Source organism: Tachypleus tridentatus, chromosome 4 (genome assembly GCF_004210375.1).
Source record: "Tachypleus tridentatus isolate NWPU-2018 chromosome 4, ASM421037v1, whole genome shotgun sequence".
Taxonomy (NCBI): Eukaryota; Metazoa; Arthropoda; class Merostomata; order Xiphosura; family Limulidae; genus Tachypleus; species Tachypleus tridentatus.
In genome coordinates, this window is record NC_134828.1 from 20,254,867 (window position 1) to 20,276,445 (window position 21,579).

The 21,579-nt window shown below is 34.3% G+C and overlaps 2 protein-coding genes across 6 annotated transcripts in view; one reads left to right on the top strand and one right to left on the bottom strand.

Moving 5' to 3' along the window:
• LOC143248632 (serine/threonine-protein kinase ATR-like) overlaps positions 1-21,579 on the top strand; it is a 239,498-nt gene that overhangs the window by 47,256 nt on the left and 170,663 nt on the right. The gene's annotated exons all lie outside the window — the stretch shown is intronic.
• LOC143248628 (serine/threonine-protein kinase atr-like) overlaps positions 919-21,579 on the bottom strand; it is a 32,649-nt gene continuing 11,988 nt past the window's right edge. The window contains exons 6-10 of one of the 2 annotated variants that reach the window (XM_076497132.1): positions 17,413-17,478; positions 12,233-12,312; positions 5,082-5,221; positions 4,149-4,290; positions 919-1,147 (exon numbers count right to left, since the gene is read on the bottom strand). In XM_076497132.1, the coding sequence (XP_076353247.1) occupies positions 5,185-5,221; positions 12,233-12,312; positions 17,413-17,478 (183 nt within the window). In that variant the 3' untranslated portion in view covers positions 919-1,147; positions 4,149-4,290; positions 5,082-5,184. The remainder of the gene's footprint in view (positions 1,148-4,148; positions 4,291-5,081; positions 5,222-12,232; positions 12,313-17,412; positions 17,479-21,579) is intronic. The other variant, XM_076497131.1, reaches the window with a different exon arrangement.

A 21,579-nucleotide genomic window follows, 5' to 3' on the forward strand; every position in this document is an offset into this window, starting at 1 on the left:
TTTCCATGCTGGATACATTAATTCATGAATTCAAGCTGTAAACGTACATACCAAACAATTTTTTTTTTTACTTCATGAAAGTCAAATATATAACCTGAAAAAATGCATAAAATATCTTCAACAACTGTACTACATGCACCTGTTAAGAAATGCTTATATACAGTTTTAAAACAGAGGTCACATTGATGAAGGTGAAAAGTGTAATGAGATAGATTTAAAGGTGAAATAAAACACTGGAGCAAGGGAGAAAAAATCAGACCTATACTTAGATGGACAAAGGAAAAGAAACCATAGCAGCTGAATAATAACTGTAAGGTAAGAAGATATAAATATATTTTGGAAATTTTATTTTTGATGTAATGCAACTCACATTTGAACTAATTGTTTCTTTTTTTAAGAGGTATAAGATACTAATACTGCACTGATGTGGTTCTAATTTGAGATAACAATCATATGCATAAATAAAATTTATTTATTTACTATTAGTTCAAAAAATGCAAGTCGACAGAAAACTGTTATAACTAAACACTAAAATTTGCCAGTAAAGTGCCAAAATAAATAGACTGCTGTAACATTTTTGTTAATTACAAATTCATCATTATAATCTTCACAAAAACTCAGATTCAAAGTAAATATTACAGTTTAGAAATACCAAATATTATGGTGTTTGATGAGAGAACATTTTTTACTGCCTCAAATATAAAAATTTTCACTTCCAAGGTTAAATTCTTAATGCTTTTAAGTTCCAGAATCTTGTACTTCCAAATGTATACATTTAGAACATACAATGTTCATAATTTAACAGTTTCAAAGTTTAAAAAAGTGACATTTATAAATTAATAATTTTCAAATTTACTACATTATAACATAATAGTTCAAAATTTTAAATCACAGCAAAATCCTGGAGCTTCCAATTTCACAATTTTGGCATTTCAAAAATATTAAAAAGAGGTACTTTAAATAATTTCATCAAAAGTTTTACAAACAACTAAGAACAGTATCTGCTTTAATAATTACAAAAAATATTACCACTGAGATTTATATTTACTTTATTCCAGTGCCACTTAGATTTTCCACAAATGTCTCAGGTATGTTTAATACTGAAGCTTCTAGCAGACAACTATAAGCCCTCTGTTGATGACCACTTCTAAAAAACACAGGTTGAAAATACTATTCTGAAAATTAATGGACATGATTCATTGTACAGTTAATGGATTCTAATCATAATGTATGCAATATAATAATGCAATTAATTATTACATAATTAATATAATTATGCAATTAATTATTACACAGATACTTCTTAGTTTTTAATAACAGTTAAATCTAATGATATAATTTAATTACAACTCATTCTTAAATAAATTCTTCACTTAGTGTATGGTACTAATTCTACAGTTATCAGATGAATTACTATCAAATATAATATTTATTCTAATGATTCAAATCTAGTACCAGTTCTGGACTTTAGCAGTGAACTTGAATACAAGCTATTAATATGCACAAGATTAGTTGATGAACACATGAAAGCTTCAAGCATGTCAAGAACTTGAAGTGGCTATAAAAATACACGAGTTAAAACAAAGAGCATTTATTATCATAAAAAAACAAACCTAGATACAGCACTTACAGATTCCTGTGCTAACAAACTTCCAAAACAAGCACTGAGAAACTGATGTCCCCATAAATTAAATCAATTATAGAAAGCATGGTGTCCTGAGACTCGTTGTTGAATGTTTATGCAAAGCTACACAAGAGCCATCTGCACTAGCCTTCTCTAATTTTGAGTGATGAATTATATAGAAAGCAATTAGCCAATACCATTCACCACTAACCTTTGTCAGACTGAATAGTGGGACAGACTGTCACAATATATAATGTTCCCACAGCTGAGAGGGCAAACATGTTCAGTAATGAGGTTCAATCCTGTAATCTGTAGATTACGAGCTGAAAAGCCTAATTATCAAGTTTCAGATGTAATTTCTACATGACAGTTGCATGAAAGAGCCTTCTGTAATGGAGACTGTGCTGTCAGAATATTGTCAAGATGTACAATCGTTAGACAGAGCACAACTATGTGGCAACATGAGCTGCAGTACTCCAACAAAATCATTGACTCATTCTCTGTGTTTGAATATTTTCAATAGGGGTATACAAGTTTAGATTGATTGATATCCTAGGTAGATTATGTATGATATCAGTAGTAACCAGATGTATACATTTATTCGTATTACCTTTTGTTATATGGGGTTCAAGTCCTATTATTTTAGCATTACTCTAAGAAGAAAACTATATGTCAGAAATTTCTCTAAAAACACATATACAGGATATGTACACAATATTAAGTCAGAAAAGCATTTAGAAGCCAAAACAACTGTAATTAATTTGCATCAAATCACCTAACAGAGAGAGATCATATACAGCATCTTCTGTGGATTCCAATATGCTGTAGAAACATCAAGACTAAAAAACACTAGAATTCAGAAATATAAGAGATACACAGTAACTGGTAAAAGTAATCTATTATAAAAGCCCACCATGCCACAGAATAATTCCACCTTAAAGTTCAGAAAACTGCTAGTGGGGTAATTGTCAAATTATCAATACAATATCATTTTCATATTCAAACCCAGTTCTGCACAAGAACCATATCAATCCACACACACACAAAATGTTATCCTCATCACCTCTTATGCCAGACTTACAGTCCCCTGAAACATGTATGTTGTATTTATTCACTTATGTACAGAAAATGTGAGATAGAAGAACATAATCAAATATCTATCAGATCAACTGAAACAAGCTTTAGTTTCATTACATCCATCAGTAGGCCTCCATATTTCTGTAAAGTTTGAGGTCTGTACCCTCACGATTTTGGACATTTTGCTACTCTGGTATCAAGCTAATCCCTAAAAATTAAGCAACTTCAAAAATAATCTATTCTAGACAAAGTTCAATGGTTCTTACAATATTCTGAGTAATGGCACACATTTAAATCTCCATTATCATACTGTTGACAAAAAGAGAAATAAAAGCAATGCCAGATGGTAAACAAAATTATTTTTGAAACAGTATGATTTGGTTTGTAATGTCCTCTTTTGTTTGATCATTCCTGTATAAAACTTATGGACCTTATCTATGAAGATAGAATCATTTTAAATATGAAGTTTTCTTTCAAAACTTATAACTGGGTTACAAATAATACATGTCTTTTAACTTGACATAATTTTAGGCTAAAGTGACAATGCATAATTAAAATATATATGTAAAACGGCTGGTATGGGCAGAGAAAAACTCTATGTAGCAGGTTTTCTCACCATCATGGATCATAAATTATTTCTTTAACATTTTACTATGTGACACTAACAACAGAATCAAAAAGTCAGATTTTGATGAGAAATACTCCCCCAACTTAACTCAGTAAACTGGATTACGAATTTGTTTTTTTTAAAACTGCATTTAGTTTAAATTTTCATCAGAAGCTTACAACCAAGGTGTGCTACTTGTATAAATTGTGAGACTAATATATAACTTTACTGTGATTATAAATTAAAATATTTTAATAAACATTAATGATTCTGTTAATGTGAACAAAGTGTTAGAAGAAAATGATACCCCATAAACACATTATATAATATTCTCTCTGTGAGAATGTACATAAAAGCTCAATAATGTCTTACAAAGAATTAGAAATGAGTAATAACTTCTACATGCATGCACTGACAGGTTTAGGAACTTTTCAATGTGATATCTTCAGTATTAGTGGTGCAGGAAGGAGAGAAATAGGTGGAGTGCTTGACTAGACACGCAAAATGTACAACGAGGAATTTAAAGTATAAGAAGCTGCTAAAAGTGTTTCCCCCTGCTGTCAAAGTCAGCTAAGTCTGTAAAGATTTAGGGCATGTCCTCACCAGAAAATTGATATAATAATTTACAGTTGCTATGCATGTAAAATATGTAAAAGTGGGGATGTTACAACACCTCCAGGTCTGATGCCTCTGAAATACTCCATACACATTTCAGAGAAATGTATGTTACTATATGATATTAATGAAAGAATAGATCAGATTAATAATTGACTGAAAAGTTAAAGGAACAGTACAGATGAGGTGATTACAAGAATTTATTTGCAGTGTAATAAAACCTACTTTCTGGCAAGTTTTGCACTTTGTAACCAGCAAGTTACGATTTCGTAATCAATCTTTTTGGTCTGCTCAGGAATGTGGTTCTTGGCTATTGTAAGGAGAACCGGTACAGATTAAGAAGAGGTTCCTGATAATGAAGTGAGGACTGTAAAACAAAGAAGTAAAAAAAAACACTCATGAATACAAAATATTATTTCTAATTCAAGATCTCCTCTACTAAGTACTGTTTAAAGGGAAGTTAAATACAATTAACAAACATTTATAATCATAAAATATAATTCATCTAAATTTTAGCCTTTAAAATAAAGAATTAAGTAAAAATAGACAAATATTATATGAAAACCAATGAAACAGTTGTTATAATTAAAATGGTATATCTTTAAGTTTGGGTCATGGTATTTCAGTAAATTTCATTTCTATATTACTTTTAATTATTTCTAGAGAGACAAACAGAACTATAAGTGCCTGTTCAAGGTTAGATTAATAAAATTTTAATCTTTGTTTTAATGTAGACTTTGATTATTAGTATACTAATTATTTTAAAACGTTTGTGTATATGATCATTAAATGATTCTTTATTATTTATATTGTATAATCTGCTTTAAACAATTTATGTTTTTTAAACTCAGAAATGTGTTCTCGTACCTAAAAAATGTACAATATCAAAGATATAAATGTTGAAGTTCTTATCATTAGAGTAGCTGCTCCCAATATATAATGAGACACTTTTTTTTAAAAACAAGAATGATAAGTGCTTTCTATTTTTCTCTTCACATCTCATTTGGTATCTTTAAAGCTTTAAAGAAATAATCAGTAATGTATACAAACTATAAGTTAAATTATCAATATCATTAGATAAAAAAATCATTCCTAGCTTTTGAGACTGCAGTTTTTATATATTCTATTTGCAATAAAAGTAAAACCTGAAACACATACTTGAACCAATTTTCTTCTTCCTCTCCACTCTTCTAAGAGTGGAGTTCAATCTACTGACTGAGGAGTAGCTTCCTTGAAATGAAGGGCAGAGACCTGTAAAAACTTAGACTGCTTTCTCCATATCTGTCAACATGTGTAGTCTGGAAGAAAAAACAAACACATACTCCCTAAAATCTTAACAAACTACATTTCAGTGTCTGATGAATACAGAAAAAACTAGTATATATATATATATAAAAAAAGTAAACTAACAAAAGAAAAACACAACTGAGATAGAGAATCATGTTAAATATCTTTCTAAACCATTTAAACATTTTTTAGCATGAAAAAGAAAACACAGCTGAAAGCAGCATAATAAAAAACATACTTCTAATTCACTGTTACTAAGATAAAAGAATAATATCTGATGATATGATGATACCCCCAAATATAATGTAACATTTCCATGCAACTAGACATGGAAACAATTACATGGATGGCTGGTTGATTTGGTGTTCTAGCAACCAGGCTATGTGCACCAAACATCTGGTTAAAAGTTAAAAGTAAAGTAAAATTATTAAAATTCATTAAAGGAAATTAAAATAAAACAAAACAAAGTTACATTTTTGAATTAAAAACACAAATAGCATTAAATCCAACTTTTACATCTAGTCTACAGCAGTAAGAAGAAAACTACAGTAATACAAGTTGTGAAGGACTTTTTATAGCATAATTATAATTATCATAACTTGCCAGAATGACCAACAGGTAGTTAAAAAGTAGCATTAGTCACCTGAAGTTGGTCTTTCCATTCCTGGTTTCAAGTTATTGGATGTTATGGCCATTTTCTAATTTTAGATTGAACTAGATGTACTTTGATCCTTAAAAGTGAATCACATCAAAAAAATGTCTAATATATAAAGTAAAAAAAAAAAAACAAACTTAAATAGCATTAAAAAGATTAATAGACTTTAAACAACTAAAAACATTTCAAAGGTGGACAATGTCACCATCGCCAATAACAATATCTAACAAATAAACCTTGGGACAAAACATGTTTAAAATGGTGCCATAATTAAGTCGTAATGACACCGAAACAGTAAAATGTGGCTTAATGTAACAGACAATACATTGGTGCATCAGTCCCAGATAAAAGAAAACGATGAATTAAAAACTGTGACCAATGTGTAGTCTAGTTAGGACAATTTCCTCTTTCCATTTCTGGTCCTTAAGAAAGCAAGATAGCCAAAGTCCAATAGCACGTTTTATTTAGAAAAGCTTGTTTTCACGTTGCTCACCCAAGTCGACTGCTAACTGGCATGAAGCTGAGCCTTGAATACAGGACCATAGTCCACGTATGGAACAGAAACAGCAGTGATAGAGCCAGAGCAGACAGATTTATCTGCAGTGTCACCAAGCTCGTTCCTGCAAATACCAATGTGGCCCAGTATCTAGAAACACTGGACAGAAGTAGATGTTAAAGAGAAATGGGCCAGTCGATTTTGAATATCAGTAAGAACTAAGATGAAACAATTCAAGGACCAGTAGAGAACTAAGCGAGTCAGTATAAATAGTACAATTTGAGTACTGCTTAGCTTCTGTGTGATACAGGACAAGAGAAATGACATACAGTTCAGCAGTGAACACAGAAACTGTAGAGAGGATTCTCTGCACAACCACCAAACCATGGCTGAGCCCACAGAGTCACCTGATTTTGAACCATCTGTATAAATAGGAATGGAAGGGTGGTTTGAAAGATGTTCTGCAAATAACATACAGTATTTCCAATCAGGAGTGTCTGCTTTTCTCAGATGACTTAAAGAAAGGTTACATCTTGGGACTGTAATAAGCCATGGTAGGATGAGCTGACCAGTGGATACAGCAAATGTTATCCAAGGATAGACCCAATTCATCCAACTGTACTTGGATACAAAGGCCAAAAGGAGCAATGGCTGATTGTCTATTTTGCAAAAGCATGGCCCACTGAGGAAGGAAAACATAATCCCAGGTGGAATGTTATGGTAAGGACTGAAGTTTTGAAGCATACAGTAAAGACAGTTGCAAACGGCAGAGGTGCAAAGAAGGTTCATGAGATTCTACGTATAAGCTATGAACAGGGAAGTGCTGAAAGCCCTGGTGCAGAGCTGAAGTCCCTGATGATGATCTTGAAGGCCAAGGTGCTGGCAGAGCCATAGACCAGTGATCCATACTCTAGTTTTGATCAAGTAATAGCCTGATATATCTTTAGCAAAGAACATTGATCCACTTCCCAAGATGTGAAAGAGTGGACATGGAGGATGTTCAGTGCTCTTGTACATTTGACCTGTAGCTGCTTGATGTGTGTTATGAAGCTCAGCTTACAGTCAAAGATAAGCCCAAAGAACTTTGTTTCAGGGACCACAGTTAGCACAACTTCACCAATATTGAGTTCAGGATCAGGGTGAATACCCCATTGGTGGCAAAGTGCATACAAACAGTTTTAGAGAGAGAGAATTAAAACTGTTTGCAGTGATCCACTTCAGAAAACAATTGAGGGCAGTTTGTAGCTGTCGCTCAATATACTGCATGTTTGATGATTGACATGAAATGTGAAAGTCATTGACATAGAGACCGTATGCAACAGTAAGAGGGAGTAGTTCAGTGATGGCATTAATCTTTATACTGAAAAATGTGTCACTCAAAACACAGCCCTGAAGAACTCCAAGTTCCTGTAGATAAAAACTGGAATGTGTTGAACCCACATGAACTTGGAATCACCTGTCCATTAAAAAATTTTTTAATAAACATGGGTAAATGGCCAAGTAACCCATATATATGGAGGTCTCATGAAATGCCATACCTCCATGTTGTGTCACAAGCCTTCTCAATATCAAAGAATATTGATACAAGATTTTGTCATTTGAGAAAAGCTTCTCTGATTAATGTTTCAGGTTGAATCAAGTGGTCCATGGTGGAGCACTGTCGTTAGGACACACACACTGGGTGGGCGAGAGGAGGTTATTTTCTTCAAGGAACCAAACAAGACGAGCTTTAACTATCCTCTCTAAGGTCTTACAGAGACATTTCATCAAAGCAATTGGATGGTAGTTTGAAGGAATCTTCGGATCCTTCCCAGGCTTAGAGAAAGATAGGAATATAGCTCAGTGCCAGGCATCAGGAAAACATTCTCCTGCCAGATCTGGTTGAAAACAATCAGAAAAACAGCAAGAGAAGCAGGAGAGAGATAGCACAGCATTTCATTGTGCACATCATCAGATCCAACCGAATGTACTGACAGACTGATGAAGAGCCAGTGTAAGGGGACGATTATAGTCACAGAGACAATCAGCTCAAAGGAAAGAAGTGATTACTCTGCCCAACTGGTGATAAAAGATATGTTGGTTGTGAACTTAATCCAAGAGTCCTTCTGGCTTTGACATATTACCCACCAAGCATGTGCACGGGCCTGTTGGAAAGCGATGCGATTCGAGAATGTGGGATACCTATGAAAAGTATCCCACGTCCATTTTTGAGTCTTCTGTGCCATGTGGCAGGCAAGATTCCACCACAGATGATGATATTGTGGAAAACATGTCAAGGCTTTAGGAATACTTTGAGCAGCTTTCTGTACAATACAGTCAGTTATTGCTGTCACACAGTCGTCTATTGATGGCATACAGATGATGGCAGGATCAAGTTCTGTAAGAACAGTAAAGAGAGCAAGTTTGCTTGATCCTTTTCCATTGGTGCACATGGGTTGGGTGGCATTGACCACAGCCAGTCTCTCTCAAAATTGTAGAAAAATTATCACTGCTGCATGGGTTATTGTCAACCCTCCACGAAAAGTGGGAGAATAGTGAAGGGGAGTAAATGGAGAGATCAAAAGCAGTAAAGAACTGACTAGATGCATGAAAATAAGTATAAGAACCACTATTGAAGAGAGAAAAGTTGTGATCAGAGAGCATACACTCTATGGAGTGACCCTCCCATCAATATCAGCACTTCCTCAGAGGGGACGATTTCCATTAAAGCCCCCAGCATTAAAATGGAGATGGCAACTGTTTAATGAGAGCATCAAGGTCTGATTGATCATAGGTCTCTCTAGGCAACAGGTAGAGAGAACAAACAGTGATGATACGACACAAAGAAACACAAATGGCTACAGCCTCCAAGGGTGTGTTGAGTAACAAAGACAGGGTAAGCACATGCTGATCAACCAACAGTGCTACCCCTCCATGCACTTGTCCATCACACAGCCTGTCATTTCTGTACAAAGAAAACTGCTGAAAGGTGATTGTATCAGCAAGTTTCAGAAAGATTTCCTGCAAGGAAAGACATACAGGATGGTAGGAAGAAATAAGTGTTTTGATGTCACCCAGATTAGAATGTAAACTTCAACAGTTTCCATTGTATCAAGGTGGCTACTTTTATTTATGTGTAGGCAAATTGGGTGCAGACCATGTTTTATTTCTTTATTGTCTTTATTCGAGGGAGGTTTACCAACCTCAATGGATCCTACCCTGGGTTGATTGGGCAAGTCTTTGTTGTTAGAAGAGGATTCCAGTGACTTAGGGTGCAAACAAATGATCATTTTGCACCTTGGGAAAGGAGAAGAAAGTGTAACCAAAACCAAAGGAAGCAGATATTGGGGTTTGCTGAAATTAATGTTAGAGACAAAGATGGGTGTTGACATTGATTCATTAACTTTCTTAACCATGGATGTCAGAAGACTTTCTGTTTGTTTTGAGAATGATTCTTTTAGAGGTACAGAGAGATCTGTCTGCACTCCCACTGTAGTAGTGGAATGAAGTGCATCAGCCTAAGTCAAACATAAAGTGGTAGATAACAATTTTCAAGCCTCAGGGCAAGTAATGTTTTGAATCGTCTTTAAACACTGTACCTTTTTTATTCCTTCCAACCATTTAGGGCAAGAATAAAAGTAAGATGGGTGAGAGCCATTGCAAGTGATGCAACAAGGGTCTGTTTCATACTCAGAGGCACCATAATCCTTGCCACTGCAACGAGCAAATGTCAAGGAACCAAGACATGATGTCTCCAAGTGATCAAATGGCTGTCACCCGGAACTATCCGAGAGGGTTTGGAATGTATGGCCGTACCTTGCAGTTAAAATAACCTGCCTTGTTGGTAGCAGGTGGATGCTGTGATGTAAATGTTAAAATGAGGACATTGATCGGCATCAAAATTCCATCTTTGGGAGTGGAGATACACCTTACTGAAGAAACTCCTTGTGGTGGGAGAAACCAGTGGGAATCTCTGACTCAGGATGTTCTTCAAATCCCTATCAACAATAACTTCTTGTTACGAATTCAAAGTTGAATGAGGCATAACCTCAATAGGTATATTGCCTTGGAATGTAAGAGGAATTCACTGTGCTCGAGATGTGGATATTTCTACCAATATGTCACAAGAGCGAATCCTTCTGACCAACTTTGGAGAGCCAGTGAGACCTTCTGGTCCCTTCTGAATGAAAAAGGGAGACATTTGCCCTAAAGGTTTGTCTGAAAGAAAATGTAGTATAATAAAATAAGGTACAGAAGTTACAAATGTTAAAGATTGCTGCTCAGAATCTTCAAGATGTTATTGTTTACTCATAAACTGTTTTTCACTATTTTGGTTAACTTTTTTATTTGGATGGTCCATAATAAAAATGAATTTTTCGGTGTCCACTGTCCCCACCCACCATAAAGCCCTATGAGTGGATGGCATTACAATGCCAAACAAGAACACTGGAGCAACACCAGGGTTTCATGAGCACTATACCCAAACACCAGCATCAGATACAATGTCCACAACACCTGCTGAGAACATCCAACACTGGTACTTGGTTAACCCTAGGCCAAGTGAACCAGCCAACTGACCCAAGGGGAGCCACCCCAAGGCTGCCCATCTACAGGAATTCAAGGCCACAGTGGTATGTTAGGGTTGGACCCCTCAACCATCAGGATCTTCTCCTCCTCTTCATGGGTCACCATGCACAACACACATGTTGGTGGATCTTTAGATCACAAAAGAGGTAAACTAAAAGAACAGAACCTCCCTGGGAGGTCCCTCACCAATCACAGGAATCCAGAATGAGGGGAACAACTACCTGAAGAAATCCACAATGGTAAATATTATTCATCATGTAACTACACATGAAAACAATTACTTCAAGATATCCACAATGATATGTGCCTTTCTCCTTGTAATTAGACATTAAAACAATTACTTCAAAGATATCCACAATGATATGTACCATTCTCCATGTAATTAGACATTAAAACAATTACTTCAAAGATATCCACAATGATATGTACCATTCTCCATGTAATTAGACATTAAAACAATTACTTCAAAGATATCCACAATGATATGTACCATTCTCCATGTAATTAGACATTAAAACAATTACTTCAAAGATATCCACAATGATATGTACCATTCTCCATGTAATTAGACATTAAAACAATTACTTCAAAGATATCCACAATGATATGTACCATTCTCCATGTAATTAGACATTAAAACAATTACTTCAAAGATATCCACAATGATATGTACCATTCTCCATGTAATTAGACATTAAAACAATTACTTCAAAGATATCCACAATGATATGTACCATTCTCCATGTAATTAGACATTAAAACAATTACTTCAAAGATATCCACAATGATATGTACCATTCTCCATGTAATTAGACATTAAAACAATTACTTCAAAGATATCCACAATGATATGTACCATTCTCCATGTAATTAGACATTAAAACAATTACTTCAAAGATATCCACAATGATATGTACCATTCTCCATGTAACCTCAGAACTTTTATATTTTTTGCTTCTTCAGTTTATTTTGTGCCCATTACTTTAAGACTTTTGTCAATATGATTGTTAATCCTTTGTTAGTTACTTTCATTTAAACTCTTATTTCTTAATTCTGTAAGCATGAAATGCATCACTTTTCTTATAATGTGATAAAAACAGTTACGTGAGAACATTATATCTACCCTGGTACATACAATTTATCTTGTAAATAGAAATAAAATCAATTGCAATCACTTGATACCATGGTGGAATCCACACTGGTATTAACTATTCCCTTGTAAGTAGATATAAAAAATTACTGAAGAACATGATAACATGTATGGTGATTTATACTTTTATATAAATGGAGATTTAATATAATTACCTGAGAACGTGACTGTATCCACCATTTTCCATGGAGGCTGCTGATAAAGGTCCCATCTGCTGAGTTCTTACAATTTTACACTATGTGAGATAGTCAAGGGTGGAACAAAATTTACCACATCAATCCAAAAGTATTTTGAATATTTCCTAGAGACATGAATAATCTTTAAGTGACATGCCTCTTCACTTCTTCCAAATACATTTACATTACTAACATATAAAAAAATATATATTGCACTTGAATGTTGGAAATACATCTTTGCTAATTAAAGCATTTATTTTCTTATTGAGATACAAAAGTTTATTTATACTATGATTATACTTTAAAACTCAGGAAGGAAACTAAGTTTTTCTCAAGAACTTTGCTATAATGTTGTGTATGATTATAACCAATGGCAAAAATCAAAATTAATTGAAAATTTATGTTACAAGATCTTCTACATAACATCACATTCATGGTATGAACTTATTTTCATATGCTCTCAATGAACAGGTAGATTTAAACAGTTTGAATACATCTTTGGTGTTAAATTAACTTATTTTTTGTGGAGATGGTTTACCACAGGTTTGTTACATAGCTGTGCATGTATCATACTTTGATTAAATTGTTGTGAATTGGCACTTGTTGTATATTGCTGAATCATGTCAGTAGAACCTTCCAAGATTTTCACACTATCACAAATTATTGCATCATAATATCCCATGAAGACCATTGTGTAAAGCAACTGAGGCCTCTTTCAGACAACAAATATGCATCCAAAATGCACTTTGAGTTGGTCACTTAGATATATCTAGACAGTCTGAGTGGGAGTTTAGCCATAAAGAGTGTATTCTGGCTATTTCTGAAGTGAAATTATCACAGACTGTATTGTAACAACAAAGTAAAAATTATATAATATGAACAAGATTGTGTGAGCTTTAAGAAAAGGAGACAACAATTTAAAGATTTGGATACAACTGTAATAGCCAACAGTGTAATGAACATTTGAATATATGTTTGACTTGCTTTAATTTACTATTATTTAAAAAAAGTGAACTCTATGCTGTTTCTTCACTGTTGAAATGCCAACAAGTCAGACACTTACTGTAAAGCATAGGCCTATAAATTCACAGCTGAAGCAATAGAATAAATATTGTAGAGGCCACATATACACCATTTTAACTGGCTTTGATAAGTGGATGGTGAAGGGCAAATAACTTAGCCTTAAAGATGGTGATATATGAGAGTTTGTTACACAACAACAAGACATAAAGAGAGAAACAAACAACAAAAAAAGAGAAGAAAAAAAGAAAGGCTGAAAAAAGAAATGAAAAACTGGAAACTGAGAGAGAGGAGAGACTAAAAACAAAGAGAATATAACAGTACAACTTGAAGTCACTAAGTTTAACAAGCAAATTGAAGGATCATTAACAATGGGCTGACAAAACTTGATGAATAGAAAGACAACATGAATGATCTAATGAGAAGTGAAAGATTCACCCCTCAAGGTCAAAACTGGGACAAAACAATTTGACATTTTGGCTTAGTTTCCTTTTCACAGTAAAAGGACTACAAGTGTATGTAGGTGTAATATCAGAAGATGCCATGGACTAGAATATGTTAAAATTGCCTTGCTGAAATGCAATGAAATTACATAGGATGGTTTTGTTAGAATTTAGAAAAGGCAAAGTTGACACTAGAGAAACTATATTTCAGTTTGTGGCATGTCTACAGCAATATTTCACAAGGTGAATTTACATGGCCAAGTGTGAAGATAGTTTTGAAGGACTGGTAAACCTACTAACAGATGAATAATTCATTATCATGTACTCCACTTACATGTCATTTTTTGTACCAGAAAGAGCACCAAATGACATGATAAAGATGATCAAGCTGGCAAAATAGTATGTGGAAGCCCATGGGGAGAACATAACAGGCAAATCAATCATAACCATTCAAAGCCAACAAGAGGGATTACAAGCAGGATGCCACCACAGGTGACAAGAAGTCGTCAGACAAATGGGAGATACTACACTTGTTAGAAAATGAGACATATTGTGATATGATTGCAAGTTTGCAACCAACAAGAATCTCAAATCAAGCAGTTAGAGTTACCTACAAAGATGGTGCTAGTAAGATACTAGAGAAGAATGATTGTCACTGTTGCCAGAAATCACATAAAATAATTCATGATTAAACAGTACTTGAATGACAGTCAGTTCAAATTAACAAACGGATCAATCACAACTTATCAGTAGGTGAACACTATGTTTGGCAACAAGAACATGACAGTGAAATGAAACACTGGGAGAAGAAGTGAGAATTACTCTAGTATCAAATGACCAGATAATGGCAAAAGTACATATATGTGTGCTGACTGATGGGACAGTGAGAAAGTTTCCTATAGTAACAATAAAGGGAAACTCCATACTATGTGGGAGAACTTGAGACAACACATAAGAAAGCACCCATCTATGACATGGTAATCAGCAATATACCTGACAACAGAAATTTGAAGGAACCAGACAGAAAGGAGACTGATGAAGTATCTGCAGTCACCACAAGAATTCAAAAAAATAAAAGCAAGCAAAACATCAACCCTCTGCAAATCTCAAAAAAGTGACATTGTGTATGTATGTCTATGGGAATTGAAGGAAGCACAGAAGAAAGACCCTTCAATGATGAAACTTTGAAACAATGTCTAAGAGACAATTGAGCACAAAAATGAGGAAAAAAAGGATATACAGAACAGAGAATCAGAAGGAAGTGCTGTATCATATCTATCAAAGCACTTCTATCAGAAGTTAAACAGATCATTGTACCAACAAAGCACTAGACTCAAGTAATGAAGAAGTTGGCCAACAAGTAACTTTTGAAATGACACCAAGGAATAAACAAGATGGCATACAAAATAAAGGGACTCTACCTAGAATGAATGTAGCCATAGAGCCATGAGATGAAATGTCTCTTATAGGAGTGCTATCCAACACAGTTGCCATGGACTTGATTGGACAACTAACACCTGACATGAGCAATATGTATGTGATGATAGTAGCTATGTAACACTTTACCCAGAAGCCATAGCACTACCAAAGACAGAGAAACTCGCAGAAACCTTCCTTATAGGTGTTCTGCAGAGAAGGGTTTTAAAAAGAAGTCTCAAGTGACAGAGGGACCTAGTTTACCTCAAAATTGATTCAAGAGGTGTGCAGACTCATCAGCACTAAGCAGCTCTTTGCAAGACAGTTGATGACGTCCTAAAGAGCATGATGAAAATGTTCGAGAAAAGACCACGTGACCAGGACAAGTACCTCCAGGCAGTAGTATTTGCTTATTAATAATTCTCGTATGTAAATATAAGATTTTCAGTATTCATGTTACTGCATGGAAGAGCAGTATGAGGTCCAATGCAGATACTGTGAAAACTGTTCACAGAAGAAGAAGAGTCAGAAGTGATGCGCATATACCAATATGTGTTAGACCTAAGAAACCAACTGTAGAAGACTTGTCAACTCACTCAAACAAGTTTGTATGCAGCCGATGTCAGACAGAAATGCTTCTATGATAAGAAGTCCAAGGATTAACATTTCAGAAAGAAGGTTTCTGTTCCTTAAAGACACAACAAACTCATCTGAAGGTTAGTAATTTTCACACACAAAAAAAAATGAAAATCTGAGACCACTGGGTGTAGATGACATGTACAAAAGTGTCAACATCAATGAAGAAATTAATGACAAATTGAAGAAAGAAGTAGCAGTGTGCACCTGTCTCCACAGACAGATAAAGCCAGACAGACTGTGACCATGACCAAGAACTCAGTCAAAGTGAAGCCCTACCAAATGTTCTACATAATAAAAGCCTGATTAAGCTAAAAGTTAAAGTAATGTTAGAAGCTGGAATAACTGGGCCTTTGAATTAAGTTTACTGTTCACTGGTGGTAATCATGAAGACCATGAATGTCTCACAACCATCTGTACAGATTTCCAGAAAATAAACTTTATGACAGAATTTGGCTCCAAACCTATGGGCAACCCAGATGCTATTGCAGTGAAAATAAATGGGCCCAAGTTCTTCACTAAGGTCAATCTCAGAAAAGTGTATTGGCAAAGTTTCAAAGAAGACAGCCTTTTTGACACCTGATGAATGGTACCAATTCAAGAAAGATGCCATCTGGATTAATCAATTCAGCAGCAGCATTCAACTTCTTGATGAGAAAAATGTTGCAAAAAACCCACCAACATTGTGTACGATGTAACCATCTGAAGAAACTCAGGGATCTGTTCAGAAAGACACTGAGCAGTGAGATCTGTGACTCAAGAAGTGTTTGGCCACCATACTGACATTTGGAACTTCTTCAACAGTCTGTATGGAAGGAGTTCATCATCCAAATGAATCATCAACCACTTGCAAAGATCCAGAGGTATAAAACTGAATGTGTAATAATCATGAGTTAGGTATTGTACCCCAAGAACTTCTGGTCCCACATTGAATCCAACAAGAGGACTGCAAATGTTGGTGCAGACTGTATGAGTAGACTTTTTGGATGAACTGGAAACAGTCTTTGTATATAGTACAAAAAATAATTGTAAACACGTTTCTTAAAGAGAAGCTTATTGTTATATCCACACAAGTGTTTAAGTTTAATGTAAGTGTTATTACTTAAATAGTATAAGAGAGAGTGTTCAATTTAGTTATTTTTAGTAGCAGTAGTTTATAATTACTTTTCTGTGTACGAATCACAGACTGTGATTTATACTTGCTGTACTATTGCATTATTTTATTAGAAACTTCTAAATTTTTCTCATTGTTTTGATTGAATATTATTTTATCACAATAACTCATAATGTGAAAAATGTTTAAGACCTCTGTGAGGTTATAAAAATGTGTGTCAAAAATGTAGTTTGGGTTAGTTTGATTGAACAGATAGATCTAGCCTGTGTGATTGTGAGTTTAGCCATAAAAGCATATATTGGTGATTTCTAACTTGAAATTATCACAAACTATATAACAACATAGTAGTTGTTAAACATAGAAGACAACAAATTAATTTGTTTTGTAAATTGGATTCTAAAGTAACTGGACCAGGCTATGTGGATTTTGATGAAAAGAAGACAAGTATTTAATGCTCTAGATACAACTGTGCTAGCAAATAATGAAAAAACATTTGTTTATACATTTTAATTGTTTTAATACATTATTACCTGAAATAAGAGAACTGTATGCTGTTTGTTTGTTATTGAAATTTGTTGCCAAGTCCCAGACACCAACTACAAAGAATCCAGCCCATATATATATATATATATATATTTATATATACAATAAACTAAAACACCCTGACAACAAACAAGGTAAACAGATGCAAATCTCTATGTCACCTGTTCCAAATAAATAGCTAGATTTAAAATAAAAGCCATAACTAGGATAAACAAATGCACATACTTATTTTAATCTGTTTCAAATAAATAGCTAAATTTAAACTAAGAACTATTACTATGATACAGATACACATACTTATTTTCATCCCTTTCAAATAAATGACTAGATTTCAACTATATACAACAACTACAATAAGTAGATGTACATAGTTCTTTAAGGGAGCCATTTTCTTTTCCCATGATGTAGATTTAGTTTGAATATTCATACAGTGTAGATAATATATATACATACATACAATAACAATTACAAAATATGATACTTTTGTTGATATTATATTTTCTTGACTAATAAGTAATAGCAAAAAAAAGACGATTTGTTTTAAAATTACAAAATAGTTTTCCACTACAGTTTATGGAATCAATGAAATGGACAATCTTAGCTCAACTTTTACTATGTAAGAGAACTCATAATTTTTCAAACTGTGTGACTTAAAAAGGACATGAACTCAAGTGTTCTTGTTTTAATATATATTATTTATTATTTGAATGTTTACTCACACAATAATATTCCAAACATAACTCATAAACAACTTGATATATCTTATATATGAGTTCTGATCAAAAAGATTTCTTCTGTTACAGGTGCCAGTACAGAGGCAGTAAGCTTTACTGAGGTGTGTACAAAGTACAAATAGTGATCTACCTCACGGATAAACCACTTATCCAGACCTTATACCCGTGTTCAAAGACAGAAGCATCTCTTGCTTCTGTTGAAATATAAATGGACAGAAAATAAAAGCAACATGTTTGCATCAAATTTTTTATGAAAAATGGTACAGTAGGAACAGAAATCATTGAAATGTTAAGAACTGCTTTTAATTATGATTGCTTAAGTAAAACTGTTGTTTATCAGTGGATAAAACACTTCCAAGATGTCCAGAAATCAGTCAAAGATGACGACCATTCTGGGCAATCACCGACATCATCCACTGATGAAATGGTTGCTAAGATGAAAGAAAATAGTCAAAGTCATCAAAGATTAACTATTCATGAAATTGCTGACAAACTGAACATTTCCTTTGCATTATGTCATGTGATTTTAGCTGAAAAACTCTGCATGTGTCAAGTGTCTGCAAAATTTTTTCCAAGGCTGTTGATGGATGACCAAAAGTTTCACCATCAACAAGTGTGTGAGGATTTGAAAAGAAGGCTAGAAATTGATCCAAATTTCATCAACATCATTATTACTGGTGATTGAGTCATGGGTACACAGTTATGACCCTGAAACGAAATTTCAGTCACCCCAGTGGAAATCTCCATCATCACCACTTCCAAAAAAACATGACAGTCTTGATCAAATGTAAAGACAATGTTGATCGTGTTTTTTGATGTTCAAGGTATTGTTCATCATGAATGCGTGCCTAATGGCCAGACAGTTAACCAAGCATTTTATAAAAAGGTCCTAATTTGCTTGAGGGAAGAAATTAGAAGAAACTGCTGCGAGCTGTGGAAAATGATTATTGGTTTCTCTGTCACGACAATGCACCTTCACATAGTGCTGTATCTGTTCAAGAACGTTTGGCAGAAAGAAACATTCCTGTGATACCACACCCCCTGTAATCTCCCAATCTTGCCACATGTGATTTTGTTCTGTTCCCAAAATCAAAATTAAGTTGAAAGGAAGGTGATTTGATGACATTCCAACCATCCACAATTGTGTGAAAGCAGAACTTAGTCACACAAAAGTTGAAGGCTTTCGAAAATGGCAGGAACATCAGGATAAGTGTGTATTAGCTTAGGACGGGATATAATATAATACTGATGTATGTACATTGTTCTGTGCAATAAAAGTGAAGTCTTAGAACTTTTTGACCATACATCATATATTGCAAATAGTGGTCTCTGTTCAATCATTTGCCTGTCTCCAGTTTGAAAAGTTGCACAAAGAAACAAAACTCAACATTTACTTTTGAAATTACAGAAGAACAGACATGGATAATGTTGATGCCAAATTTTATTTCACAAACAGGATATTCTACATTAAATGTTAGAAAGTAATCATACTGTCATTCAAATTTCAAAATGTAACATAACTTAAAGAATAAAAAATGTACATTTACCATATGTTATTGCTGAGCACCACTTAGGATGACTAAAATGCTCAACAATTACTTTTGCAGTGTGTGGTACTAATATGTCAGAGGCTTGACACTGAGTGAAACCAAGAGTGCAACACAATAAACATTTTCTTAAAGTCTACAATATAATTTAAATTGAAAGATCCAATGGGTCATTTAGGTTGGGGCTAGAAGGGGCTCAGCCCTAGGGCTTATGGTCTTAATGGAGGCCCATTGTAGGACCCTCAAAGATTATTAGCCACTAAGCACATACAACCTTTGTATTATTTGAGATAAGTATGTTTGTTTGTTGTAAATAATCTAACTTTAAAATTTACTTTCTTAAGAGTCACCATTAAGATAACTGATCACCAACTTGTTTCATTGTTCCTCATGTTAAATAAACATCTGGTACCACTGGAATCTGTGGTAATTAAACTGAACAGAAAATAGAGAGAGAAGACAAAGAGGGAATCAGAAAAATTTTGTCAGCAGTTATTTAAAATGTAAGCAGTGATCTGTCATCGCACTCACAAATGGTCCCTATATTAAACAGAGAGACGACTGGGTACTTACTGTCTTGCAAAACAACACATTCTTCTTGTGAAACTTAAAAGTCTTATACAAGAAGTTCAAGAACAGAGATGGAAGCCACACAACAAGCTGTTTTCTGGATTATGGAAAACAATGAACTGCAAATAGAAAGTTCCATGACATAATACCTGATAACAATTTCCAGGCAGTACTGTATAAAGTTAAAATTTTCCAACACCATAAATGTACTTGCAATAAAAACTTAGATCCTCTCACATAACAATTTTTTTTCAGGTCATACTGCCCTCCACATGCACAATTTGTTACTCTCCACTAGCCTTGAGACTCACACCTCAATTCACATTTCCACATGCTATTGATGAACTGTAGTATAAAAATGAGCATGAGACAACTTTCCACCAATAGGGGTGTGATGTACTATCCTAGCACAGCTGGCATAATCTATAATAATTATTCAATTATCACTTTAAATTACTCAATTAAAGATGTACTGGAAGTAAACAAGAAGGGTGGGAAGTGTGACAGAGGTAAGTACCTATACGAAATACATTTTCAACATTGGAAAACCTTAACATTCAATACAATATCTTACCTACCCTCACATTAGAGCTTAAATCCCACACTAAAACAGTGGAGAAACCAAAACAAAAGCAACTTAGGTGAACTCCCTTCAGAAAGTGCCTGAAGAAAACAGATGGAGCACAATACCCTATACTACAAAAGCATAGGAACACACATGCAGGGTAGTCTTCACCTGTAGAGAAGATGCGTGTCACCAAGAAAACAAGTCCAGTATGGAAAATGGATATGCTTGATAGTGTAGTAGCTAGGTGCAATAGAAAGTACATGGTAGGTTAACTCTAGTCCAAAACCAGGTAGTATTGAATACATGTCTTCTTGTCTACAGAAGGAGAAGGGTCCCAAAAATCTTTACTTCAATGGCAGGAAGCAGAAAGGAAAAGCAACATTTTTTCTGGCAACTTAGATATGGCAAATGTTTGAAGACCCAGTACACAACTAAGAAAAGGCTACCTGAGAACTTAACACCTGGGAAATGGTAAAAAAAAAAAAGGGAATGCAAACATGGTGGGTCAACTCCAGTCATAAACCATGTAATGTCAGGAATTTTTTGTCTGGTCCATGGTAGGTGTAGGGTCCCTATCATTCATACATGGGAGGCCATATGCTGACTGGTTATATGTGACTCAAACACAAGACTGCATGAGAACTGATATTCAAGTGATAGTAAAATGTGGGAAAAAGTTAGCCAGGAGTAAAATGCATGAGGCAGACTTGTTTAACAGAAAACCATACAATATTG